Source organism: Lissotriton vulgaris, chromosome 11, assembly GCF_964263255.1.
Source record: "Lissotriton vulgaris chromosome 11, aLisVul1.2, whole genome shotgun sequence".
NCBI classification, from domain to species: domain Eukaryota; kingdom Metazoa; phylum Chordata; class Amphibia; order Caudata; family Salamandridae; genus Lissotriton; species Lissotriton vulgaris.
Window position 1 is genome coordinate 248297374 of NC_141699.1, and position 27918 is coordinate 248325291.

General features: G+C 47.4%; 1 protein-coding gene across 1 annotated transcript in view; it reads right to left on the minus strand.

Annotated features, from left to right (window-relative positions):
• TTC28 (tetratricopeptide repeat domain 28) overlaps positions 1–27449 on the minus strand; it is a 1842918-nt gene extending 1815469 nt beyond the window's left edge. Inside the window, exon 1 of the mRNA XM_086943149.1 lies at positions 27286–27449. Within this exon, the coding sequence (XP_086799275.1) occupies positions 27286–27318 (33 nt within the window). The 5' untranslated portion in view covers positions 27319–27449. The remainder of the gene's footprint in view (positions 1–27285) is intronic.
• Between the last annotated feature and the right edge of the window lie 469 nt (positions 27450–27918).

The following is a 27918-nucleotide window of genomic DNA, read 5'->3' on the forward strand; positions in this document are numbered from 1 at the left end:
CTCGAAGGGAAGTGTTCAGGCTTCATATGCTTTACGGAGAGGTAGAGGGGTGGTCTGTGGGGGAAGGAGGGTATTCGCACCCCAGGGATGCTTTGCGGAGTGGGCAGTTCAAGTCCGGGTGTTTTAGGATTGGTCAGTCTGGGACAGAGGGGAGGTCTCAGACAGTTAGGGATATGCTGGACCACTTGCCACATTGCAAGTGCACTGCGGTCCTGTCAGGTAGTGCAATCTGTGGTTCTTTGGTGTTTTCCCCACCCTTTTTCAGGGTGGGTCGACATGGTTGCCTATGGGCTTGCTTTGATTTTTCCAGTGTGGAGCCTTAGTGGTCTTCTTAGGACAGGTGGCAGACAATAATAGGGCTCTCACACTAGTCTGGAATGGTTGGGACCTTGCCACAAAGTAAGTGTTGACCGATTGAGTACAGAGAACTGATGCTTAAAGCAAGTAAATATATATAACCCAACATTTTAATATCTTTAAGTAGACCTTTGAATAGTTGGTTTGTGGTTCGGTCTGTAGGCAAACTGCAGTGGGTAAGAACTACATTTATTAACCGTGTTGTGGGCAGCACCTAGACTTTCTCTATATACCGTGGTTTAAATGGGCAGGCACTGTCGTACAGAGTGCCTACCCTTCTTCACTTTAAAAGTGAAATTTCCTGCACTTCTCAACTCCACTGCAATACTTTCAGTGTGAGAGTGCCTGCACCTCAAGGGTAAACGGGCACTCTAAATAGCGGGTACCTGCACTTCTATCCGTTTAGACTGCCTACAGAGGTAATGTGCGGTTGCTTGCTGGGAATTAGATGACAATATTGGCGAGGGAAGCCCTCGTGCCAGGGGATGCTAATCAAATCTAACACATTTTAGCTGCTCATGCGAGTGAGATAGGAGTTAAATAATCCTCGGTGCAGCTCAATAAGATACCAACCAGAGGGACACAAAGCAAAACCTGCTGGCTAACCGGATTAAACAGGACTTGGATACTAGGCCAATTAAGCACAACCAAAAAAAACGTATAAGGTGAATGTACCATCGCAGTAACGAGTTAGTAAGCATTTCACGGACTCGTACTAACGTCGAACATAGTAAAATACAGTCTGCAGAAGCGCTTATAAAAGTAAATGTCCCTCTTCTACGCAGACCTATGGCGCACCTCATAAAACAAACTGTTAGATGTTTACTGAAGCGTCAGAAGACACATCTGTTGTTAGAAGACATACTTATATGCTGTGCAATTAATTCATGTCTTAGGCTATTTAAAAAAAGATGACAGCAATCAAATCACGTTACCCTTTTAGTTCACGTTTCAACGCGCAAACAACTCCACGTCTGCAGTCTAGGCCGTTCGGTTCCCTAAAAATGCGCTTTTAAACCCCACCTTCCCGCCAACTCTCCCGACTCGTAATTAATTGAATTTGTTAAGTTCACCTGTGCTCCCTTTCTTTTGGACACGTGGAAAGCAAAGAGGTAATTAAAAGGGGTAAACAATGCCATCATTTTGCATGAACCGTGTTAAATTTCAGCAACAAAATGCTTACCGTCGCAGTTTGCTTCACCTTTTCACATCAGCTTCGTGTTGCTATGTTGAAGCCGAGCAGCCAAAGGTCACTTGGGATACCTTAATATAGCTAAGTCACGGACAGCGGGCGGGAGGGGGCGAAAACAAAGACGCGGGAGGGGGCGAAAACAAAGACACGGACAGCGGGCGGGAGGGGGGCAAAAACAAAGACACGGACAGCGGGCGAGAGGGGGGCGAAAACAAAGACACGGACTGCGGGCGGGAGGGGGGTGAAAAAGACACGGACAGCGGGCGGGAAGGGGAGAAAACAAAGACAAAGGCAGGAGGGGGCGAAAGCAAAGACACGGACAGCGAGCGGGAGGGGGCGAATACAAAGACACGGCACAACTTAGCTCATAAAGGAGAGAAAAAACAAACAAGTCAGGTCCCGGGCCGGCAGCCAATCACAGCGCGGCCCGGGGAATGACGTCACGGGGGTGTCCCGGCCGGCAGATTCGGGGCGTGTTTTTCGTGCTCTCCCCTTCCCATTGGCTGGAAGGTAAAATTCCAGCCAATGGAAAGAGGAGAGGGCGGTACTTAAAAAAAGACACAGAAACGCCCCCGAATCGCGTTTTCACGGGGAAAGCGTGATTGACAGCCAGTCTCTTCCAATGGCTAGCCTCCATTTATGGAGCTAGCCAATGGAAGAAGGGGCGGATTCAAGTCCCCCATACTGTAAACAAAAGTTTTCGCCTGGGCGTAGCCCTGCTTCGCAGTGCTATGGCCAGGTCGAAACCTAATAAAAGACATGATAGCTATCTATAACGCCAGATGTGTTTCATCTACGTTGTATCGGGCTGGAGTCTGGGGCCACCACTGCGGAAAATCGCTACAGTACGATGAAAACAAGTTCCTTAAGAAACTACTGTGTGTCCCTCCTTTAGCATCAACAGAACTTGTACATGAGGAAGTAGGAATTAACTACATCTCAGACTTAGCTGCGTTACGCCCTTTGACACTCTGGCGATAGATTTGGTCGAAAACAATTATTAGAGATTGCTTGAAACTCGATCACTTTTCCCATATTCCGTGGCTTAAATACATTTATTATAGGTACAACCTCCTATTTGATTGTACCATACTCTCTGCACCGGAGTTTGCAGCATCTATCCCTAAGAAGGAGTTAAAAGCAAGGTTTTTACTACACAAGAAGGAGGTTAGAGAAAGGTTGCCCAGGAAGCTACCCACCACTGTTTTTTATATGGATTTAAATTTAAACAAAAGGCTTCCAGGCATATCTAACCATAGTCACACGTAATTTCCATCGATTTGTTTTAACACGTCTTAGGCTAGGAATTGTGCATCATCTGGTGGCATTCCAGCACATGAAAATTAGTACTAATTCCGCATGTCCATGTGATCATATCTCAAGACAAAGTTGCTGCCACTTTTTTTTGTTCTGCAAATGTTATCATTTTTTAAGGAAATTTTATCTGAAACCTATCTTTTTAAAATATAATGTTCGTTCCACAAAAATTGCTATGAAATTAATATCATCTTTAGAAGGTCCAGATATTTGCTTTTTTGTCGCATCATATATTTTGAAATGTATAGCCGCTAGGAAATCAATAATTCTTTGATGTAACCACTTGTGGCTAAACAAAAAATGACATAAGCTGCGTCCAATTGTATTCTGTTTATACATGTATAACTATAGAAGCACTGAGCACTTTTATGCCTGTTGTATTTTAGCTAATCTGTGCAGAATTTGTATAGCTTTTATTTTATTTATTAATTTATTGCTCAATATTGCACATAACCATTCCTTAATTCTACATTAGTTGTAAATTTCGACGTAGAGTTTGTAACAGGAGAATCGTCTAAAAATAACTTGTCATTCTGACCACTTTGTGACCAAGGAAGCATATTGCACTTTATTGATATACTTTTGCACTGAAACAAGACTTGCACAAAATATTTGCATCTGTCACTTTACTGCGTAAATATGCACATAATATGATAAACCGAAAAGATCATAGTAAACACATTTAAGAGGGGTAAAGTATGGTACATATGTATAGCATTAAACAGGGATGTATAGTATACCCTGTACTAAGGACAATTTTGTTTAAGTACCTAATGATGCCTCCCCATGAGTTGTAAACAGACTAGTAACTTTGATGCTTTTTAACTGTTAATAATTACTAAAATGTATGTTTTACTGTTCTGCTTATATGGTTGTGTTTGACAAACCGAATAAAAGCATTTTGAACTGAACTCTCAAAGAATTCACTCATCCATCCATTTATCTTTACAGTCATAATGTAACTGGTGCTAAGGCGCTGCGATATCTTTGGGCCTAGCTATATAAAACTACCCAAAAATAAATAAACAGGTTAATGCATTCCAGTGCCGCACCATGAATAGTATACCCTCAACTACTTCGGAACAGATTGCTTACTGAAGAGTGAAATGTTGAATTTGAAGCGTAGCTGACTGCCTATTGAAAATGTCCATAAAGTTTTAAAAAGCTGCCATTTGTGTAACTAATTAGTACTTAGTACAGACAACAGGTTGATTTAAGTAATGTCCTCACCGTGGGAATGCTATGCTGCAACACAAATATGTAAACTAATCAGTTATTTGTACTCTGCTGACATTAACAGGAAACTGATATGGTACTTTGTTTGATATCTATATTTAAAGGGAATAATGTCCGTGCAATGTCATATCAGGAGGTACAAGTTAGGACCAGGCATGGACTAGACAGTCCCAAAAAAGTAAAGCAGGGTAATGGATATCTCCAAGCACCATAAAATCACTCCAATATCAAGGTTTCACCACAAGATGCAACCCCGCAAAACAAAAGCGAAAAACGCATTTTGAACACTTTGTCCAACTTTATGCATTAAAGGCCTTCTATGTCGAGCAGAATGACAGGTGTAGGTCAGTTCTGAAGCATTGTGGGTATGTATATTTGTATTGTGCATAGGCTTGTGGAAATTCAGCTACAATACAAACAATAGTGAGTATGACACAAAGTTCTAATAATGAACAACACTGGCATATTCCATACAAGCTGATAAAAGAGCTTCATGGAAATTGCGTCTGGGGATCTGTGTATAAACTAGAGGTCACTGGTTTGAATCCCAGAGGGTCCACTCAGTCATACATCCTTCTAAAGTTTATAGGATTGGTGTAATTAAGGATTCCACTTTTCCGTTTTTACTGATTTTTATATATTGATACAGACCGAACACTGTGTATGTCAGGTGTGTATTTATTTGGAAAAGCAGAAAAAATGAAGAAAAGTGGCATACTTTTCTTTGATTCTGCATGCTGTCATTATTGAATTCAATGCCAATAGCTGTGCAGATTGCCAGCGTGGGAGTTACAAACGGCATGAGACTTCCTGAAACAACTGTATATAACAACATATGTTTGTGGTATAGTGTCCATGTTTTAAAGTGCATGTAATTTTTTTATTATACTTGGCTGCGTAATATACTAAAACCCGATAGGCAGCAAAGTATTAATGCTCATTTACAGCGGTGGCTCCTCCGCTATCGTGGAAGAGCGTCTCCCCACTGCTTTTAAGCAGTGCAAAGTACGAAACATAAAATTATAATAACTTTGAGTTATCATTTAATGCTTTGTGCTGCTTGGTGGGTGGGGCTGCTCTGCTCTTGGAACAGGGCAGGGGAGGAGTGGTTCGCCCACTCCTAAGTGCGCAATGAATGTTTGGTCAGCAGTCTTGGGCCACCCAAATCAGTCATGCGCACTTTCCCTCTTCTCAATGCAGGCTGCATGGAGAACATGCCCACCCCACCAACCCCTGTCTGAGCGCCGTGTCAAGGCACTCAGACCAATCACAACACTAAGACTGCATTACAGAGTTGTGAATGGTCAGTGGGGCCTGGCTGTGCTTCCTGTTCCAAGATGAGGAGAGCAGGAGCAGAGAGGCGGAACCCGGCGACAAGGTAAGTTTCTTTTTTTTTTTATATGGCGTGCATCCCCAATCCCCTTGCGTGACACCCCCCATGGAACCCTACACAACACCCCCCTCCTACCCTGCCACCCGCAAGCCATGCCGGCCACCATTACACATTTATTGGTTCAAGTGGAAATATATGAATCCTAACTTAATTTTTCTGCTAAACACAAAAAATAAGGATAAATACCAGTTAAGATGGCCAAAGAATAAATATGGATAACTACAGATGGAAATGTTAAAGGAAAATACCAAAAAACTGGAAGCACTAGTAATAATTAACCCCTTCGATGTTGGTGACGGAACCATTCCGTCATCAGTCACGGTTAAGCTGTGCTGATGACGGAGTGGTTCCGTCACAACCACACCCATTTACATAGGGGCCCAGCACACTGAGGAAATCGGGTCCGCACGGAAGGTGTTAACACCTATTTTCAGGACTTAGAGTCCAGGCAATGGTAGAGTGTACTCAGTTCTGGATTACCAAATAGGCAAAGTAGGCCTATGGGCCCCATGACAATGGATCAAAATACAACGTAAAGTACATAAACCAGAGACATCAGATTTGCACAACATTTTGTCTCTTAAAAGCTCATATTCTGGAAGCTGTCAGTTTGTATACAAATCCGGGGCTTTGGGTATTAGGAGATAATTTGTGAGGGGAGCCCAGAAATTTCGACTGCCTAGGTGCCTCCACGGGGTTTTAATCCGGCACGGAGTGCACTATACTTCAGTTGAAATCATGGTGTGAATGCTCCTTGTGAAGATACAAGAATGGGCAGCCAGAGGGTGGGAATTCCCTTGAAGGTTCAGTTGGGCATTTGTGTGGACCTTGGAACTAAAGAACGGTGACTTAAGTTATAAATGCAGACTGTAAAGGCGGTCAAGATCAAATGGGGGAGGGGATTATTTATGCATTTCATCTTATTGGCAGGCACACATTTTGCCAATACTATCCAGGAAGGGGTGGAGATGGGACTGCTAACGCCAGTACTAAGTCTGCATTTCTCTTTAAGGTCTACTTTCCGTTCTGGACTGTCAGGAGGAATGCTCTACCCCAGTGATTCACAACCTATTTAGATCCATTACCCAATTTTTTGAACAACAAACATTGATGACCCACCAAGCTTTATTGGACATGAGTCTGGCGATTTTTAATATAACAGAAGCATTGGGTGGAAGCGCACGGTCATTTACAGACCGCACATTTCCAATGGAATAGGCTATAAAGTTGCACAGACATTCATTTTTATACATAAAAAGATACTGCACACAAATGTTCGTATGTAGAAATAAGGCTTCAGTGAATATTTATCATTATGAAGTAAAGTGTCTTGATTTGGTCAAATCTTTTTAAAATCTTTGTTTCCGTCGCGCTTCAGAAATTAAAAAATGTTCTTTGTTTTTTGCTTTCCTAACTGCTGAATGTGTACAGTTAATCTACATGTATTTACATTGTGTTGTGTTCCAAAAAATTATAACCAACAGCATTTCTTTTCACACTCCCTTTAACTCAGCAAGTTAATCACATAATTCATTTTACATTTCTTTCTTTGACTGCACAGTGAGAGGAGTTTGTAAGCACCAATCCCCAGAAGACATAGCGTGACATTCGATCTCTGCATTTGAACAGCAGTGAATGTGTCAAGATAAAAACAGAATTAAAGACATCTTTATTCATTTATTGCAGCCCACCAAAAATCAAATCTGCTCACGATACACCCCCATTTGGGAAACATTGCTCTACCCAATTTGAGTAAGTATAAGGGGGCTGCCAAGTATGCGTATATGCCCGTTTTCTTTTTTTCTTCCACATTAATGTCTTGGAGGAATAGCTTATCTCTGTTCATGCAGATACCCCTACAACTGCTGATATGAATTGTCCTCTTCTGTTATGGCATATTTAGGAATAAGCTTCGTCTAGATTGTCTTCTTCGATTGAAAAGAAATGTTGCAAAATACAAGATTGTGTCAATTGGCCTCAAAAATGTTTTTTGTTTAAGTTGATTATTAACATTTTGTAGATTTATGAAAACATGATACAGACATGCATAAAAGCAACGAGTACCACTTGGAACAACAGTTCACATTATTGAGGAGTACATAAAATCCTTACAAAGACAGAAAAAAGCATCAGCATCTTGTCTCAGAAGTATACAGACACTTAACGATTATACTTCGTACTTCCAACATTTTGTATCAACCATTACAGCCGGTCATTAAAGCAATATCCAAGCACCATACAAGAGCACAAATTGCTCCCCACAACATTAAAACTGCACATTTCCAGCAACTCCTTTCGGCTGAGCCATAAAGTCACGACCATTATCTGAGTAGACCGATTCATTATAATAAAACTATATTAAACCACTCTGAAAAATCAACTAATAAAACCAATGAGGGTAATAAAGACGGGAAGGAAAGTTGGTCCATGGGAACGATACGTTTTATAAGGCCACATCATCCCACACTCAGTCCCAGACATTTCAGACTGGGTGGCACATTTCAAGAAACTATATCCTCCGAAGTGAAGAAATGTACTAGGTGCAAAACTCGTTAATGAGTGGGATTACCATGCCTAGTATGTGGAGTAACCGGATAGGAGTCGGATGCAGTAAACGAGTCTTCTGGAGTTGATGCTACTTGTAATGCCGTCAGCATTACTCCCCATGCAGCCGAATTGGCAATAAAGTCGCCTCTGCTTTAGCCCAATATAACATCGAGTGAACCCAGGCTGTGAGTGAAGGGGGGTCAATTGACTTCCAGCAGCGGGTGACAAATCGCTTGGCCACCGCCAGCCCCAAATCAAGAAAGTGAGAGCTGGCCTTGAATTTTCTATCCCTTGGAAATATACCCGTGATGCAAGCCCCCATGTATTCGGTAAGAGCTCTGTCAATTGCCCTTAAAAATGTAAGAAAGTTATTCGTTTTGGTGGATGGTAGTCCATGTCGAGGAATAATATCCCTATTCTTGTTAGGTCTAGTAAAGGTTTCAGTGATTTAAACCTAAGCTTAACCCCAGATAGCTAGAGCACTGAGAAGACAAATTTAGCTTAATAAAATGTGTAAAGCTTTTAGTAGTACTAAAATGTAAAAAATTCAGAAACACAACACAATGAATTGCCCAAATGCAAATGTTCTAGTGCACTGTGGGAACAGCAGTCCTGCCTTTCACAAACTTACAAGCAGCTACCGCATTCCATTACTTTCTGATCTAGCTACCGATTTCCATTACTTTCTGGTGGAGTGGTGTGGCTCACTGGTTAGAGGCGGCAGACCCGAGAGCAGAGAACGGCCTGGGACCAGGGTTCGATTCCCGACGCGGCAGGGTCTCGGACCAGGATCAGCAGACTCGATAATTCTCGCATCGGTGCCTACTCCAACCAGAGATCACACTCGGCAACTCTGGGCATTAGATTGCCTCATCTCCACAACGGCCCCTCACAAACGCCGGGGATGCCTGGTTTCACCTTGGAGACTCCCAGGAGGGACTATCTCACAGGGAAAGCCCGGACGGGTTCCCCAGCGGTCTATAGCGCTACGAGGCCTGCGGTGCGGGTAGAAGTGCGCTTTATAAGACACTTTCAATTTCAATCTACTTACCGCTGCCAAGACTTGTTGGTCACCAGTCCGGCAACCAACCCCTGCATTCAACGCTGTACCTAGAGAAGACTCCATCCAATGTTAATCGGACATCAGCAGCAGCCCCATTGCGTTTTTGCATCTTTTCCCCAGAGTCACCTTTTAAGCTGTAAAAGCAGCTCTCCTTCAGCACCAGTGACAGCCAGGACAACTCCGCAACCGGACTCCACGGACCAGGTAAAATTTAACTGATTGTCGTGGCTTGGTCCTGGCACACGCATCATGTTTACATTGCGAGGGTACAGCCCAACCCGACCTGCAAGTGACAGATTGTCACTAGTGGTTTTTCCAATTGACTTTGTTAAATTTTTTACTGTCTTTTTTGCACTACTTTTATATTGCGTTAAAAATCTATAACTCGGTTAATATGTATGCAATTCCATCCATTTTGGTGTCTAAATGTAGATAAAAATACCCTCCATTTTTAGGTCTTGCCTGCGTGAGCTGCGCACATGCGCAGTCTCGCTGGGCGAGATTTTATGTTTTTAGGTAGCTTTCAGTAACAGGCTTTAAGCCCCGCCCCTCTTTCCCATTGGTCGGCGTCATAGTTTATGCTAAACGGTGGCCAGCCATTGGGAAAGAGTTTTGTCTGACAGACTTTTCTCTTTTTCTGCCGTCCCACATGGACCGCCTCACCAGCTTTCCTTCTGAAGTAAAAACTTTTGTATCTTTATGGGGCCAACCACTTGGCCCCATAAAGATAAGAAACTGTTTACTTCAGAAGGAAAGCAGGCTCAGCCGTCCAAGTGAGACGGCAGAAAAAGAGAAAAGTCTACATCAGCTGCCTGGCGAGCGCTTGTTTCCATTTGCAGTACTGAGTCGAGGTATGTAAAGCGTGGTTTATTGTTATAATGAATATGAAAACAAAGAGTGGTTACATAGGCGTGCACGATGCAGTGGCATTTTTTGCTGAACAGTAAGGGTATCACTGCCTGCACCAAAAGAAAAGCAGTTGGAACACGAGACCACTGCACACCAACCAATCGACTGCGTAATGTTCATTTCTGTGTATTTTATGGGATTTCAGCTGAAAACTGTTGGTAATGAAACATTCCATTGGTCGTCGGATTTCACTTCAAGTTTTTTCTGGAAGCCTCCGTTGATATGCACTTTTTTCTGCCAGCGATAATTCGGCTCCAACAACAGCACGAGCCGTCTGCCACATGAGCATCACCTGATGTAATGCTGCAGGCACCGTCCACAGAGCAGCTAGCGAACCCCTGCAGAGGTAGGCGCTGGGGAAGCTGCCGCGGGGAGCACAGCTGGAGGGGAAGAGGGGGGGAGACAGGCCCCAGCTCCCAGCGACAGCTGCAGAGCTGTCCATGCTGAACCTCCTCCTGCAGGAGGGGGTACTGAGCCTGAAGGGGAGCACAGAGTCCCACGGGAGGCTCCTATATTCCACACCAGGCGGGGAGGCTTCGCTTCACTTCCCTGGATCCTTTTGTGTGCAGTGCTCGCTTCCTGGCCGGGGAGGCGTATGTGCGCAGGAGGTGAGGTAAGGGGCTCTTTGAGAAGGTGGATGAGAGTGCGCTCCGAGTCGCGGCTGCGCGCTTGGGGCGGGGGGAATGACACAGAGTGTTCCCGAGCAAAGCCTGTATCCTCACCTCTTGTTGAGTTGTGCCTGTTGGTCACGACTGAGCCTCAGGTGGCATTGCCTCACAGCAGCGCCTGCGTCGCCTTGCATCTAGCCGGTGGCTGCAAGACTGACTGCCCTATGCAAACACAACGGCTGCTGCTCTTCCTAAGCAGAACCTTCTCTGTTAGGACATGTCACTTACAGACATCTATTCCCACGATCGCCTCGCTAGACATTTTTAAACTGCCTTCAATTTAGAGCGTTTCTCCCATTGAAACTTTCAGATGGCTGGCGGCAGGTAAGACATGAAAAGAAGGCTTGGATGTTGGAGAGGTTGAGGTAGTGATTGGTTTTCATGCGCATACAACGTATTTTTGATTAATGGCCTTTTTGTTATTCATTGTGGACACACAGTTACCATGCACGCCAGGGCTTCAAGTGCGAACATTATACCTACAACAAGTCGGGACTATTGGCTTTGTCAATGGTTGTTAGTTGCATAATATTAATAAGCAGCAACTATGGCTTATATATAATATTGAAAAAGCTGCCACTTAAAGCCTTGGTGACACCACGACAGTGTTGCTGCTCCTGAGTTTCAAAAAGAGAAGGTAAATCCAGAGAGAAAATTACTCTTTAAAGGATTTCCCTTCCCCTACAACCCTCACCTTGCATGACGTCATGCCGTAACTTCTCCACTAGTGAGAAGTGAGCACGTGCACAAGATGTGCCTGCTGTCACTGCAGTCAAGGAAAAAAACGGATCTTGTGCCAGGGCACAAAACAGAGCCCAATAGAGACCCATTTCGAAGCCCCCCAAAAAAACGGTGAGACCTGGCCCACTTAAAGCCCTGATGCACACACACAATTACACAAAATGAAAACCGTTACCTTTGAAATGGCTTGCTGTACATATCTCGAAGGACATTAAATATTTTTGAGAATGAACAACGATTCTGTGCGTTGCGAAATATAAGTGAATATTCCATGTAGCAGTATCCTTGAAATGATGTTTCCAGAATTGCGCTTATTTATAAAGTGTTATATAGCACGAACATGATCCCGAAGGATACAGTTTCCAGGTTTGTGGTTTTCCAGTGATGGTTAGTGTTTTATGATCTTCGGTTTATGTTGTGCTTCTTGTTCCTAGGTTTGATTAAAAAGGGATTTACTCAGTATACAGCTCAATGAATGTAAATTAATCTGCAAGACAATGCAGTCTAATTGTTGAATAATGCAATGTCATTTGTGCCATGGCAATATTGTTTCAGTTCCCAAGGTCCAATGCGTTCTGTTAAGTGATTCTAGGTTTTTGGGTGGATTAGTTTTGAACGTTTCCATGTTTAAAAGCTTATGCTTTCAGGTTAGGACTTTGCAAGAGGAGGCTACCCTACCATCAGGAAGTGGAGAGGAAACAGGACCTCAGGTGGGGAGGGTGAAGGTTGTACGGTATGCTCCCACTTTTATGGCACTGGTTCTCTTCTTTGCGGTGGCTGCAGCAGCCTTGTCCGATTCAGAGGTTCCAGTTCACTCAGGAACTGCCAGAGACACTGAAAGGTCTAGGGGAACACCGTTGCAGTATAAGGGCATATCTGGCTCGCTCTTTTTTAGGTCTCGGCTGGAGAAAGCAGCACGTAATAACACCACACAGTATAATGCTTCCTTAGCGCTCTTCTTTTAGTTTATCAGTTGCCCAAAAAATAAATATCTGACTGTAAACAAACGAGAATGTTGTTCATCCTCCAACCCACCGCACATCCCACCTGCGTCTCTCCAACTATGCTCTATGGCCCACTGCGTTTTCTAGGAGGTCTCAGACCCTGCGAGATCTCACTCCATCTCCGGCCCTGATAGCTCATTATGCAATGTACACCATTCAGAAATGACCCCTCCTTGGCGTCTGCCATCTTGTGAGGGGGGTCCTTGAACCCCGGTTCATGGCATGGACGTGAGTGAGGCCTGCTGCACCTCCAGTCTTCTCAAGGATCCTTTCTATGGGCTGCCCTTCTGCCGTTACCTCTAGGAGTACCCTGGTCACAATGGAAAGAACGTGAATGTCCCCATTAAATCATCACCCAACTGTATGCTTTTACGTTGATGTACGTATTAATGTATTTGGGGTTTTTGATTCATGAGCAGCATTTGTAGAGTGCAACAACTCCATCTAAGTGGCATTGTGGCACATCATTAATTAATCTTAAAAGGATGTTAGGCTCAGCCCTTGCAGGTGTGATACCATACCTGAGCTCTCTGCACCAACTTTGTGAGCGCTCTTCGGTTATTATAGCAACCAGCCACCGCCTGTCTGACAGCATTCGTTTGCTAAACCAAAGAGCAATCGAGTGTCAAAAGGCTGCAAATTTGCGCGCCCTTGTTTGTGCGCGTGATTTAAATTATCGTTATGTTGATTTTTTGTAACGTCCACACAACATAAAGTATCTTGAATCTCGAAATACAGAAGCTGTTACCAATAGGAATTGGACGCACGCTACGTGTGTTTGTGAGCCTTGCAGGGAAGGCTAATAGGCTGAGTTTGCCCTACATGTGAGCTGCAGGTGACAATCAGGGATGTGTTTTGCTCAGTCCCGTCTAAGAGGCATACGAGAAGAACCTTGATCAGAGCCCTCCACAGGGCCGGAAAGCAGAAATCGGCCTGCTGCTAATTAACTTACCAATGCCGTCACTCCTCAGAATGTTCATTGCTCGGTTTTGTTCAGTGGTTGTGGTGGAGCACGGATTGTTGTTACTATATAGAAACCTAAATTTACCATATTGTCTTAAAATGCCAATAAAATGTATACATTAAAAAAAAACTTACTGATGCACACTGCTTGTGTGGCCTGGGCAAGTTTTAAAGCTGCACAACAACATCAGCAATATCCTGGATCCATCAGGCTCTGGGGTGTGCTTTGCGACCTTAGTGTACTTAAAGCGGCACCATTGTGCGTTTGTTTTATTGAGCGTTGACTGAAAGTTGCTTTCAGTAAGACTAATTATGTAAGCAAGCTGTTAATAAGTCGGTAAATAGCCGTGGTTGGCATCGTATTCCAGCGAGAAGCACCAACATGCCCAAAACCACAAGGTTTGTGCGTCCGTTGTGCCTGTGCCATTTTCCCCAAGCCTCTGTCGCTGAAGCCAGGGGACATCACCATCTCGTTATTAACTTCATCCATCTCCCTGCGGGGCGAGAGGAGGGTGCGTCTTCCATGAAGCGTACAGTGCTCGTTGCTCCAAGAACTGCTGGGGGTGTGGTGCGTGTGTCTTACCTGTCTCTCCCCCCCACCCCCCATCCCATCCCATCCCCTGTGGCTCAATGATTAGAGCGGCAGACCCTGATTCAGAGGTCTAGCCCGGGACCAGGGCTCTATTCCTCTCCTCGGCGGGTCTTGGGCTCAAAAATTCCACGGACCTGATAATCTCGCCTCGGTGCCTATTCCCATCATGGAGTCCCACTCTGCAACTCTGGGCAATAGCTTGCTTAATCTCCACAACGCTAAGGATGCCTGGCCTCCACCTTGGGGGTGCCCAGGAGTGGACGCCTCACGAGGAAAGCCAGGATGGGTTCCACAGCGGTATTCATACAAGCGCCTTGAGACCCTTGCGGGTGAGTAGTGCGCTATACAAGTATCAATTTACATTTTACTTCGGGGGTCTGAGAAGCTTGTGGAGCCCGGGGCTACAGAGGGAGGGTTTGATCAGTTATCATTTTTTGGAAAGAAGGGAGGGACGCGAAGTTCAAAGAAAACCAGATAAAGATGCCCTTATCTTCACCCTAGCCTTTCCCCAGGCGCCCCCCCCGCGCACATATGTTCCCCGAAGACTGCTTTGCACTGCTAACACATTGCAATTTGCTCATTGGTCTGCTGTTTATCGGGCTCTGCCATTGGTGCTGTGCTCAGCTTAGAGATTAACGCACAAGTTACTACTTGTGTAACGATATATCTGTAAGAGACATTAGTTATTGATAGATTCCTTACCTTAGTATATCCCCAGGCGTCAGACTGGATCCGGAAACTTTTGCGTAGCAATACCCCTGCGCGCTGGTAGGCGTCGTCTGCGGCTCCGCATCCGTCGTCGGCGCCGGGATGACGTCGTCGGAGTACTTAGACGGCGCCCATGCGCGCTGACGTCAGTTCTGATAACACAGCTTTTCCGCGCCAGATACGCAGAGCCATGATAGAACTAACACTGGTGCCATGAAACTAGGGCCCTGAAAGGGGATGACCTTAACCCTAGATATCGGTTCGCAGAACGGGGAGGATGGGTGGGCGGTAAGGAATCTATCACTAACTAATGTCTCTTACAGATATATCGTTACACAAGTAGTAACTTGTGCATCTGAAAGAGACACGTTAGTGATAGATTCCTTACCTTAGAATAGATACCCCAGCAATACCAACCCCGGTGGTGGGTCTGCGAACCAATATCACACCAGAAAGTCCTGGAGGACGGAACGGCCAAAGAAGCCATCCCTCCGGACTTGACTGTCCAGGCAGTAGTGTCTTGCGAACGTGTGCAGCGAGGCCCACGTGGCTGCCTGACAGATGTCCTGCAGGGGGACACCGCGGCCCAAGGCAGTTGTCGTTGCCGTGGCCCGAGTGGAGTGAGCCCGCAATCCAGCTGGGGGCTCCTTCCTCGCCATGGAGTAACATGCTTGAATACACAAGATGATCCATCTTGAGATGGTCCTCTTGTGCACAGCCTTTCCCTTCTTCGCGCCCACGTAACCAACGAAGAGTTGGTCATCCACCCGGAATTGGCGTGTGCGATCTAGGTAGTAGGAGAGCGCACGTTTTGGATCCAGACGGTGGAGCCTCTCCTCCTCTTTCGAGGGATGCGGAGGCGGAAAGAAGGTGGGCAAAGTGATGGACTGCCCGATGTGGAAGGCCGTGACAACCTTGGGCAGAAAGGAAGGCCGTGTACGTAACACCACCTTATCAGGATGAACAGACAGGAAAGGTGGAGAAGAAGAAAGAGCCTGGAGCTCACTCACCCTCCTGGCAGAGGTGATGGCAACCAGGAATGCCGTCTTTAGAGTAAGGAGACGAAGGGGGCAGTTATGAAGTGGCTCAAAGGGAGCACACATCAGATAGGTGAGAACCAGATTCAAATCCCACTGGGGCATCACGAAGGGAACAGGAGGGAACATGTGCGTGATGCCCTTCAGAAATCTACTTACAATAGGGGACTTGAATAAAGAAGGCTGATCTGGTAGCCTTAAGAAGGCTGATAGAGCAGAAAGGTACCCTTTAAGAGTGCCCAGAGCAGAGCCCTGCTGGGCAAGGGAAAGAAGAAAGAGCAGCACTTCTGAAAGGGGTGCAGAGAGAGGATCCACAGCCTTTGCTGTGCACCATGCCACAAATCTGTTCCACCGGCAGGCGTATACCGACTTTGTGGAGGGACGCCTGGCTGCCAGAATGATATCACAGACTTCGGGAGGCAAGTCAAATGGCCTCAACTGCCGCCGCTCAATCTCCAAGCTTGTAGGTGGAGACTGGACAGGTTCGGGTGCAGGACCGTCCCCTGCTGCTGCGACAGAAGGTCCTCCCGAAGAGGCAGACGAATCGGGGGATCGACTGACATGCTGAGTAGCTCGGGATACCAGTATCTTCGTGCCCAGTCCGGAGCCACAAGGACGACCTGGGCCCGGTCGCGCCTGATCTTCTTCAGCACTCTGGGCAGAAGTGGTATAGGCGGAAAGGCGTACAACAGACCGCAGCTCCACTCGCGACGAAAAGCGTCTCCAAGCGAGTGCCGCCTTGGAAACTCCAACGCGCAGAACTGCTGACATTGCGCGTTCTCTTCTGTGGCGAATAGATCTAACCAAGGCTCTCCCCACTGTCGAAAGAGACCTTGCGCCACGTCCGAGTTCAGACGCCATTCGTGATCCATCATGCACCGGCGGCTGAGTTCGTCCGCCCTGGCATTCAGAGAGCCTGCCAGGTGTTGAACCACCAGGGTCACGCCCTGATGTTCCAGCCACTGCCAGAGGCGCAGAGCCTCCTGGCAGAGGGTCCACGACCCCACACCGCCCTGTTTGTTGCAGTACCACATGGCGGTGGTGTTGTCGGTGAACACTTGCACCACGCTCCCCCTGACAGAGGGGAGGAATGCCTTCAGTGCAAGACGAATCGCCCGCAGCTCCAGAAGGTTGATGTGGAGCCGGGACTCCGCCGGAGACCAGAGGCCTCTGATCTCCGCCTCTCCCATGTGGCCACCCCAGCCCTGGAGGGACGCGTCCGTCACAACTACGTGCTCCGGCTGGGGTAGGAAGAGGGGTCTGCCACTGACCCAGTCGCGGTCCGTGAGCCACCACTGCAGTTGCTTCGCAGTGCCCTCCGAGATCAGGACATGATCGGACAGGTTGCCCTGATGCTGGGCCCACTGAAACTTCAGGTCCCACTGCAGAGCCCGCATCCGCCACCTGGCGTGACGCACCAGAAGGATGCAGGAGGCCATCAGCCCCAGAAGCCGCAGCGTCAACCTGATCGAGACCCGGGATAACGGCCTGAATACAGGAATCAGAGCCTGAATATCCCGAACCCGCTGTTCGGGTGGGTAAACCCGAAACTGCGCCGAGTCGAGAACCGCTCCGATGAAGAGGAGCTTTTGAGAGGGACACAGGTGTGACTTCGGCACATTGATGGAGAACCCCAGCAAGTGCAGGAGGTCGGCCGTAGTCTGGAGGTGGCTGACGACTGACTGGGGCGAGCCCGCCTTCAACAACCAGTCGTCGAGGTAGGGGAAGACCAATATCCCCTGCCTGCGCAGATGGGCTGCGACCACCGCCATCACCTTCGTGAACACCCGTGGGGCGCTGGCAAGGTCGAAGGGGAGCACGGTAAACTGAAAGTGCTCTTGGCCTACCATGAACCGCAGGTAACGCCGGTGGGCCGGCAGGACGGGGATGTGGAAATAGGCGTCCTGCAGGTCCAACGCTACCATCCAGTCTCCCGGGTCCAGAGCAGCCAGGACCTGAGCCAAAGTGAGCATCTTGAACTTCTCCGTCCGGAGGAAGCCGTTGATGTTCCGCAGATCCAAGATAGGGCGTAGGCCCCCTTTGCCCTTCTTGGGTACCAGAAAGTAGTGGGAGTAACAACCACGTCCTACTTCTGGTCCAGGAACGCGCTCGATGGCCCTCTTGGCCAAGAGGGCCGAAACCTCCTCTTGCAGAAGTTGCAAGTGATCCCCCGACACACGGTGGTATTGAGGTGGCATGGATGGAGGGGAAGACTCGAAGGGGAGGGAGAAACCCCTTCGGACAATTTGCAGCACCCACCTGTCCGAAGTGACTGTATGCCAGTGGGAGAGGTGATGGCGAACCCTGCCTCCCACAGGCGTCACATGGGCCTGAAAACTCGGAAGGTTTTGAGGCGGGGGCTGCTGAGGGAGGTGTGGACTGGCCTCGCCGTTGGCCCCGACCACCGCCACGGCGGTTCCCACGTCCGCCACCGCGTTGCTGAACATTCTGCGGCGCGTGGCTGACGGTCCGTGGTGGGGCGCCCCTTCCGTGGCCACGAAAGGAGCGAAAGGCACCCGATTGCTGGCGTGGGGCCGTAAGGCCCAAGGACTTGGCCGTGGCCCTGGAGTCCTTGAAACGTTCCAGCGCATGGTCTGCCTTGTCGCCGAAGAGGCGACGGCCATCAAACGGCATGTCCAGGAGGGTGGCCTGGACATCGGCCGAGAAGTTGGCGGACCTCAACCAGGCGTGGCGTCGAACCGCCACCGTCGTTGCCATCGCCCTGCCCAGTGAGTCCGTGGTATCCAGCCCACACCGGATAGAAAAACGTGCCGCATCTCGGCCGTCCGCAAGGGTTTGGCTGAGTTTAGCCCTGACCTCCTCAGGGCATTGTGGCAGCACCTCCGCAACCGTGTCCCACAGGGTGTGGGTGTAGCGGCCCAAGAGACAGTTGGTGTTCACAGACCGTAGCCCTAGGCTCACAGACGAGAAGACCTTCTTCCCGAACTGCTCATATCTCTTGGATTCCCTGTCGGGCGGGGCCGACGGGAATGCGGTTTGGGAGTTAGAGGCCTGGATGACCAGGCTCTCGGGGGTGGGATGGGTGGACAAAAAGCATGGGTCGCCCGGTGCCGGGCGGTAGCGTCTGGCCACGTTCCTGTCCACAGGGGGGCCTGTGGCGGGCTTGGACCAAGTGCCCAGCAGAACGTCACACAAGGCCTCATTGAACGGCAGGAGGGGCTCCGCGGAGCCGGACTGCTGTTTGAGGACCTCAGTGAGGAGATTAGTCCTCACGGCCGCGACGGGGAGCTGAAGGTTTAAGGCCTTAGCTGCCTTCGTCAACACTACGCTGTAAGCAGAACCCGCCTCCGAAGCCACAGTCGGGGGCGACGTAAATCCAGTGTCTGGCGAGGTGTCAATACCACTGGCCTCCCCAAGCTCATATGTCCAGTCCTGATGCGACTGGCAATCACGTGCCAGAGGGTCCTCGGACCCCTCCCATTGCTCCTCGTCACCTGGCTCCTGGAGACCAGGATTAACAGCCAGGGCCTCCTCGTGGAGATAGAAGTCTCCAAAGGCCGACGGAATCGGCGCCCAGCGGCGCCCCTCCGACTCCTGAGTAGGACCGTAGGAAACATTGGGGTCGGCAACCACATCGGCTGCCGGGGACGACACCTGAAGGGACGGCGCAGGCGAGGTCGTAAGGTCGACCGGCTAGGTCCCGGATCCGGAGCCGGATCCAGCGAGGTCGCGCGGCGCCGGGACCGAAGTCGCCAGCGGCGCCGGGCCCGAAGTACCCGACGTCGTCGGGCCGAAGCGCCCGACCCGGAAGGACCTCCAGACGGAGCCGATCGGCCCGAAGGCGCCACGGGAACCGACTGAGGAGGGAGGGCCCTCATGTGTAATTTGTTTACCATTTGTGTATACGTCTACCCTATATTTATATTAAAGTGTATATTTTGATATCATTTCAGTCCATTGCTTAAATCATTTTTGTATATTATTTTTGTTGCTATTTTAACACTATCTGTATAGTCAGCCAGCTTTTGTATTTTTTCAGTCTGCCTGGGTATTTATCCCTACAAGAAAAAGGGAGGGCCCTCATGGCCATCAGGTACCTCTCGACCTCCTCCTGCGACGCGCCGTGCCCAGGGACCCGAAGGTGTGGGGCAGGCGGCGACGCTTGCGACTCCCGCGGAGCCGCGTGGGCGGTGTCGCCCGAGTCCCCGGCCGCATCGAGCGAGCGTCGGGGCGGGTCGGAGGACCGATGGTGTCGCTCCGACCTCTCATGCCTCTTACCTGAGGACTTGGAACCAGACGATCGGTGTCCACTCCCGGAACGTCGATGACTCCGACCTCGCGACCTGTCCCTCGACCTCCCGTGGGACCGGGACCTGGAGCGGCGCGGGGCCGAGTGCCTCAGCTCGAGACGCTTGCGGGACCGCTCCCGCCTAGCCTTCGACGTCAGAGCCCGGCAGTCGACGCAGGTTCGATCGTCGTGGTCGAGGCCTAAGCACTTCAGGCACCGGCGATGGGGGTCCGTGACCGACATGAGTCGGCCGCACTTCGAACAAGGCTTGAACCCGGGCATCCCTGGCACCGATAGTCGAGACAGTCGACTAAGAGAAGATCAAAAAGGATCAAAAACTATTCAGTCAAAAAGTGACTGGGGGTAGAGCTTCTTCCGGATCTGCGCTAGCTGGCGCGGAAAAAAGAAGAACTGACGTCAGCGCGCATGGGCGCCGTCTAAGTACGCCAACGACGTCATCCCGGCGCTCACGGCGCCGACGACGGACGCGGAGCCGCAGACGACGCCTACCAGCGCGCAGGGGTATTGCTACGCAAAAGTTTCCGGATCCAGTCTGACGCCTGGGGATATTCTAAGGTAAGGAATCTATCACTAACGTGTCTCTTTCAGATGCAGGGCTAGTGCATTGCACGACCAGTGGCTCTACTTGTGCAATGTGTGTGCTGCTGCTTGTTATCTCAGTGCATTGCACAGTGCGATGAAAAAGGGGCCAGCACAAGTCTTTACCCTACCCAGTGTTTGGGATCCGCCTCTCCGAGCTTCCACATCTCCCAATACCATAGAACACCCCTACAGAGCCACTCGCCTTCTCCCACATGCACCTGCCCATATATCTGTACCACGCAGGGGCGTAGCTTTCATTGCTGCAGCATGTGGAAGCGTTTCACCTTAATGCATCTGATAATATCAATGTATTGAGAGGTATTTATATAAAGCAATAGTTTTCAAACGTGAACTTAGAAACATTTATGCATTTTTCCACCCGCATGAGGATGCCATTAGTGAACCAAGAGGCAAGTCAGTTGTCATGTGCATCCTGCATGGCCTAGATTATTAATTTGTTTGGAGAAACATTAATATTCTATTAAATCATGCATGCAAGAGGTATTGGCACAGAACACATTCTGGACTCATGTATTTCAAGGTGCTATCCTATGCAATAATAAAGAACAAGCATTGAAAATGCAATAGGTCTCGCCTTTGATTAAGTTAAAGCCATTTGCTCTGCTAATGGTATTCTATTGCAAAGCAAATGGCTTTAACTTAATCAAAGGCGAGACCTATTGCATTTTTAATGCTGGTTATAAATTGGGGTCGTATTCCTCTCAAATTGTGTCAGTTACTTATCCTCCATGCTGGTACTCTAAAATGCTTAACACATGTTCTTCTAGTAAAGCCTGACTATTCTTTGCCACACTTTCAGGACTGAGCTAAGGATTTATTAGTGTGAAACCAAAGGACCATCTTTGGGGTACCATGATAGTTTTACATGGAAGTCAAAAATCCTCAGTGGGAGTAGGTAGCAGGCTGTGGTGGAGCTAGGCTCCAAGAGGACATATAGTCGTTGGACAAGGTTCTGGTGAAGAAGTTGACTTTTGGTGGGAAAGCTCCAAACAGGAGAAATTTAAAATTCGCACCACATGAAGGGCACTAACTGATTGGTTGTTTTTTTTCACTTTTTTGGAGCTTAGATTTCTCCAGTGGGGCAAGGCTGAAAGCCATAGCTGAACTGGGCTCAGGAGGTTGGATATGTTTTTTGCGAAATTCTGCTGAAACTGATTTGCTACTGTAGAAAAATCCAGATCTGGTGCAACCTGAATCTTTGGCACAGCAGTAAAGCACCATCTTCAGGCTGAATTGGCACATTTGTCCCAGTTTTCTGTCAGTTCTCCAGGCAAAAAGTCTTGAAAAAAATTATACGGCCCACGCTTTAGGGTTGGGCAGGAGTAGTATACCCTGACACCAGGCAGCGGTTCCAGGATGTCAGGAACAACACTTGTGTGGGTGTGGGGGCGGGGGGGGTCAAGGCTCATTCTAACAGAAGCTACTAGCAGAGTCCAGGGCAGCAACTGGTCAGCTAGGCTCTTCCAGGAAAGTGGGCTTCTAGCATCTTTTGTGACCCTGTAGCTTAACACGAGGTCAGCCAACTGACCATTGGAGGCTACTTCTTAGTCATTGGTAAAAGTAGGATCTGGTCCAGCCCTTAGGATTTTCCTCTATGTTAAATCAGCAGGTGCAGTCCTCCTAGCTTCCACAGGTCAAGCAGTGTTCTGAAAGCACCCAGTGGTGCCACCATTATGCCTGCCCTGGCCTGTGGGTATTGGGGACCCTTGGCCCCTCCCTAACAAACGGGATAACCCTACCCACCTTTGCGATTGTTTTCAAAATGGTACATAGGAACTACTGCAGAGCGCCCCTGTATACTTAAATTCAACATGGCAGATCCTTTCTTCCCTAGTACAGAGCTCTTGTGCCCACCCTAGAGGTGTGCTCCGAGAAATAAGAAACCTTCTCCCTGTTGTCACTCATAACCAGTTCTGAAGGCATCTCCTCTCCCACTGGGATTGGTGCCTGGCTGGCTAGGATGACAATAGAGGCGGAAAGCCCAGGTGTGAGCTATATCTGCCACTGACAGGGTAGGCATCTATTGAAGATATGCAAGGGGCTGGGCACAGCCCTCAGTCCATTCTGTCAGTGAAAGGAAACTCTTCCCCACAACCAAGGCCTCTGTCTCCGCTCTGAATGCCAATTCACACCTCATCAAGGAACTATTCAGCTCCAGGGAGACAGTTGGAAGTTTATTTATTTATTTTATTTATTTGCATGTTTGTATGGCGCTGTGAATCACTCCCGAAGGAGTATCTCCGCGCCTCTGGCAGCAACTAAAGAACAAGAACTGGTCATAATTTAGTAAAAAGCCCTAAGGCCAGCTAGAAATTAAAGAGGAACGTTTTGAGTTTTTTCCTAAAAGGGAAATGTTCCCTACATACTCTAATTTCCTTCGGGAGTTGGTTCCACAACTTGGGGCCGGCTACAGATAGGGCCCTGCCCCCCTTTCTTGCCTTCATGGCCCTGGGAACACATAGCAATTCCTGATCTCCTGATCTCAGGGATCTGGACGGAACATAAGGGATTAATTTTTCAGTGAGGTAGCCAGGAGGTAGCCAAGTTAAGGCAAATGGCTTCTATTGGCGTAAGGCAGTTAAAGTTAACTTTTTAAATGCACCTTTTGTAAAATATTGGTTACAAATCCAAGTATACCAATGAATTGGACTTGCAATAAATATTTTAAAAAGTCCATAAATGAAAGTTCTATTTGTTTTCTAGGCAGATATAACTTTATTAAATGCAATACTATTTCCCAAAGCTTTCCTATGTAACAGCTAGCCCAGCTACAGTAAAAAAAGCTTTTAGCTAATTATCAATGTAAGTAAATTTTTAACATTAACCTTTTACATGGCCTACCTTGCACCTTCATTAATGACGTATTAATATTTAAAAGGAGGGTAATGGCTTGTTAAAAGGTGGTATTTTGACAAATCAACATTGCAGTTTAAACCTGCACAGTCAGGTTATTGGTGATAAGCCTGCAATCGTGCTTTGCATAGTCACTTTAGTGGAGGCACAATGTGTTGCAGTTCACTTGTGACATTCAACTTAGAGGCCCACAGCACATATTGTACAGTATACTTAGGACTCTTGGATAAGGTAAATATGAGAGTTAGGTGTGTACTAATTTGAAATGGTTTAGGGGGTAACGGCACATACACTGGCCACTGAACAGCATGGTCTGTCCCAGTGTGCAAAGTTAAAAAAAAAAAAAAACAAGCAGACAAATCTAATAAAAAAAATAGGGGAAACCGAACAAAATGGGACATTTCCCTAAAAATGTGAAATCTATGGGGCATATTTACAAGCCCCTTGCGCCGCCGTTGCGTGCAGCGGCGATGCAAAAGATGCACCATGTTGCGGGGTATTTACAATATGAAATTGTAACGCTCTGCGCCAGAAGGAGGTGTTCCAGCGCAGGGGGGGGGGGGATTCCGGCGCTGGAACGCCTCCTGAAAGTGGCTGAGTGAAATCTACAAGATTTCACTCAGTCACTTCTGGGCCCATGCTGCGTCAAAACCCTGCGCCTGCTCGAAGCAGGCGTAAGGAATGACACAGCGTTGGAAGAATAGGGCCCCCCAGCATTGCTGGAGCTGCATCGTGCTTGCGACGCAACTCCAGCAATGCGACACTTTTACGGCACAGATGCGTGACGCATCTGTGACGTTTTTGCCCCATGGTGCGCCGCATTGTAAATGCAGTGCAACCATGTTGGCGTAGGCATGGCGCACAATAAGTGGCGCGGGATGCGCCACTTATTGTAAATATGCCCCAAAGACTGTAAGGGTGATGTTGTATTATTGCAGAGGGTTCATTCCTTTTCCTACCTAGTAAGGTAAATATAATCCATATTTGTAAAGCACCAACATATCACCCCTTAAGGTTTCAAGGAGCTAGGGGCCGTTGGGAAGATTAAGTGAGCTACTGCCCAGAGTCCCATGATGCTGAGCTGAGCTGCTGACAATGCCGAAGATTGGACTGTGAGCCCCGTGCTCCAGAGTCAGTAGCTCTGGCTGCTGCGCCACATCTCTCCCTAGGAGTTTCTGTTGATGCGAGTTTGAATTAGGACCATTAGCGCAGTTATGGATTTGCCGTCATTGCCACGTAGTCCATCATCTGCTGCATAATCTGCATATTTGAACAATAAAATGTTTCTAGCTCAAACAGATCAAATCTTACTAAAAATACAGCGACATAGGATTGCGCGTGTGGAAGACCCTTGGCAAAGGTTAACTGGGCATCTTTTAGTTACTTTGTCTCTATTTAGTTGTTAAACTGGTACTAATGAGGTGCAATCTTTACCCAAACGATGTTACCATGTGTAAAAATTGTAAAGTTATTAGGTAACGGTTTTAAACAAATGTGCAGCATTAGGTCACATCATTTGCCCTGCCTTGCTGCATAATTTTGTCAACCCTGCCACATAATTTGGGGCCCCTCTGCCACATAATTGCAGTGGCCCTGCTTACAATCTGGAGAAATCGTGCCATAATCAGTACCAACAACACAAAGGAATTAGCATGGAATCTTAATACTGCAAAATACACACACCAGTGACTTGGGGGTGAGGACATGTGAAGCTTACAAGGAGAGTTCCACTGAGGAAGGTCATGAGCCCTTGATGAACTAACAATCAAGACACAAATGTCATTGATAAAATGTGTGGTCTTGTTCTTCTGTCGGCATGTAACTTGCCCTTATCCCTCAAACACTCTGCGACAACTGTATGGTGTGAAATACCATTTTAATCCGCTCCCAAATAAAATAATTACTACATGTCTCTTTAAGAAGATAAGAAATGTACTTTGGCTACCATTTAATATCCTTTCCAAACAAATCAGTCTGTCATTGCAACTTACATCAGATTCGCAAAGAGCAACTTCCCAATACTCCTTGACGTTTTCCCTTCAAGCTTTATATATTTACTTTCTACTTTAGAATTTTTCCTACACACTCATATACTTTTTTGAAACTTTAAAATAGGTTAGTTGTCTGCTATTTAAAGATTCAATTTTTCATAAATAGTGTTTAAGATAGAACATTTTAGCAGTATTTACTGGACGCCAATGCAATTAGTCTTCGCTCCTCATTTTCCAATGTATATAAAAATCCTAAATACTACTTAGTTAATTAGTATGTTGCTTTACCATATAAATTCGTAGTGATGTAATTTATTCAGATTGTGTTTAACTTTGATTTGTACACTCTAGATATTATTCATTGACTACCGTCTTATAATTATAATGTTCAAAATACCAATAATACTTTTAAACTTATAATTACAATCGCCTGACTATTTGGCAATCCCTAAGAATCAAGAACACTGCAGCCACAAACAAAGTCGACAAAAGTTTACCATGCAGTCCCCGCCTGGGATCTTCGGCAGTTCTTTTCTTTAAGAGGCAAAGTCCCTTTTGGAGAGGGAGAGACCCCTGCAGGTTCCTGCATTCCGTATGCAGTTAGATTTAATCTCACTCCCAGCGAAACGGTATGAGGCTGCCAGATACCCTATTAAAAATCAGACTGGCATCTGGTAAAGGCAGGGAATTTCCACTTGATGCGGAGTCTCACCGATCAGAAGAATTGCAATAGAGTCAATCAAATGTCAGGAATTCAGGACATGTTTCTGACCCTGCCTCAGGCCAACAAACACCACCTGTAGGGAACTCGCTAAAATTTCTGACAAGCTGCTTTATCCAAGTCTGATATGTGTGCAAACGTCCGGGTCCTCGATCCTACACCAAGCAAGGCGGCCTGCAGCACTGATTAGATTTTATCAGAATACTTTGAGACAAAGCCCAAGATTAAAGCACCAGATTCATATATTGTATGCACAGTGCATGGTACAGATTACTTGTAGCGCACATATTTACTAATATTGCCTTCTTAGCGCTAGAATTCCTAACTTTTAGCCAAAGTTAAGGAACAACTTCAAAGTTATTAATAAATAATGCACCAATCACACACGCTAGTCAAGTGATTCACCAATGGGTACTTCCTTTACTAGAATTCCCGAGGAAACATATACAAAAAAATGTATAGGTCCAAATGTTATCTATATTTTCGAAAAGCAACCTAGAGTCCCACTACTTGTAGTCAATGTCAACCTGACAACCTGCGCATGTTTAAGGATAAAATAACGGGCAACTTCCCTTACGCGGAAGCCCTGCACCGCAGGGCAACACAGGTCAGGGATGCTGAGGCTGACACGGGCACCGCCCGTCCCAGGTACCAGCTGGACTAATCCGTTCACCCCAAAGAGACAAGACCTCCTGCCCCGCCCCCGGCACCGACACACGGGCGGCTGCAGATCAGCAATATCAATTACCAAGACAGGTTATCTTAAAAAAGCCAAGAAACGCACCAGTTTCATTGGTCGCGCTTTGCAGTCATGTCGGTCACAGACGTAAATACTGTTGCGCTTTACCAGTCAACCAACTGGAAATTTAACACGAAACAGAGGTTCTGGCGGAACGCTAGAGTCAGGATTTCCATATGAAAAGTGACATACTTGCAATAAAATAATAAATAACACGAAAAAACACAGTCTGCTGGTTTCTCTTTCGCGCCTTGTATCCAAGTTATGAATGTTTAATTTTTTCACATTTATCAACACTTTAGACAGTTTTGTGACAGACTTCCTGAAAAAATGTCAACATGAGGAAGAAAAAACACCAAAACGAAACTTCTGCCCACTTACCCCATCTTTCCTTTTGCCAGCTTTCTGCTCCATCTCCTCTCCTTTGTGCAGTTGTCTAGCCCGGGCGCTGCATGCAACGACACTCTGCGGCAGACTGGGGGCGCCAGTGCATTGCCCCGGGAGCTGCAGGGTCTTGGGTAAACTCCAGAGGACGCCTCTCCCACTCGCACCTAACACATCCCCCTGCCTGCATCCCTAGCAGCACAGTTCGCCATGTTTTCAGCTCCTAACTTTCCAGTTTCTTCAAGTCCAGCTTCTCTCCGGAGACTGACAGGGGAGGAGGAGGCGGGGGCGCTGCGGAGGGGGGGAGCAGGTTTCACTCTGCTATGAAACAAAACAATGAGATCAGCTCCGCTGGAGTTGAGTTACATGAACTGAGCGCGCGCACGGCCAGCGACAGACACCACAATTGCTTGCAGCACAAAGCTCAAACTGTAATTTAAGAGTTTTATCTGGAATTAAGATGTAAACAAGTTTGGGATTGGTCACTCCAGAATTCCCTCAATTGGTCACTGCAAACTTTCTTCGGATTGGCCCATAAATCCTGGCTATATACACACTGAACTTAAGGATCAAATTAGTGGAAATCCACTTTTGCACAGCATATAATTTTAGGAATAGCCAGATACTTTC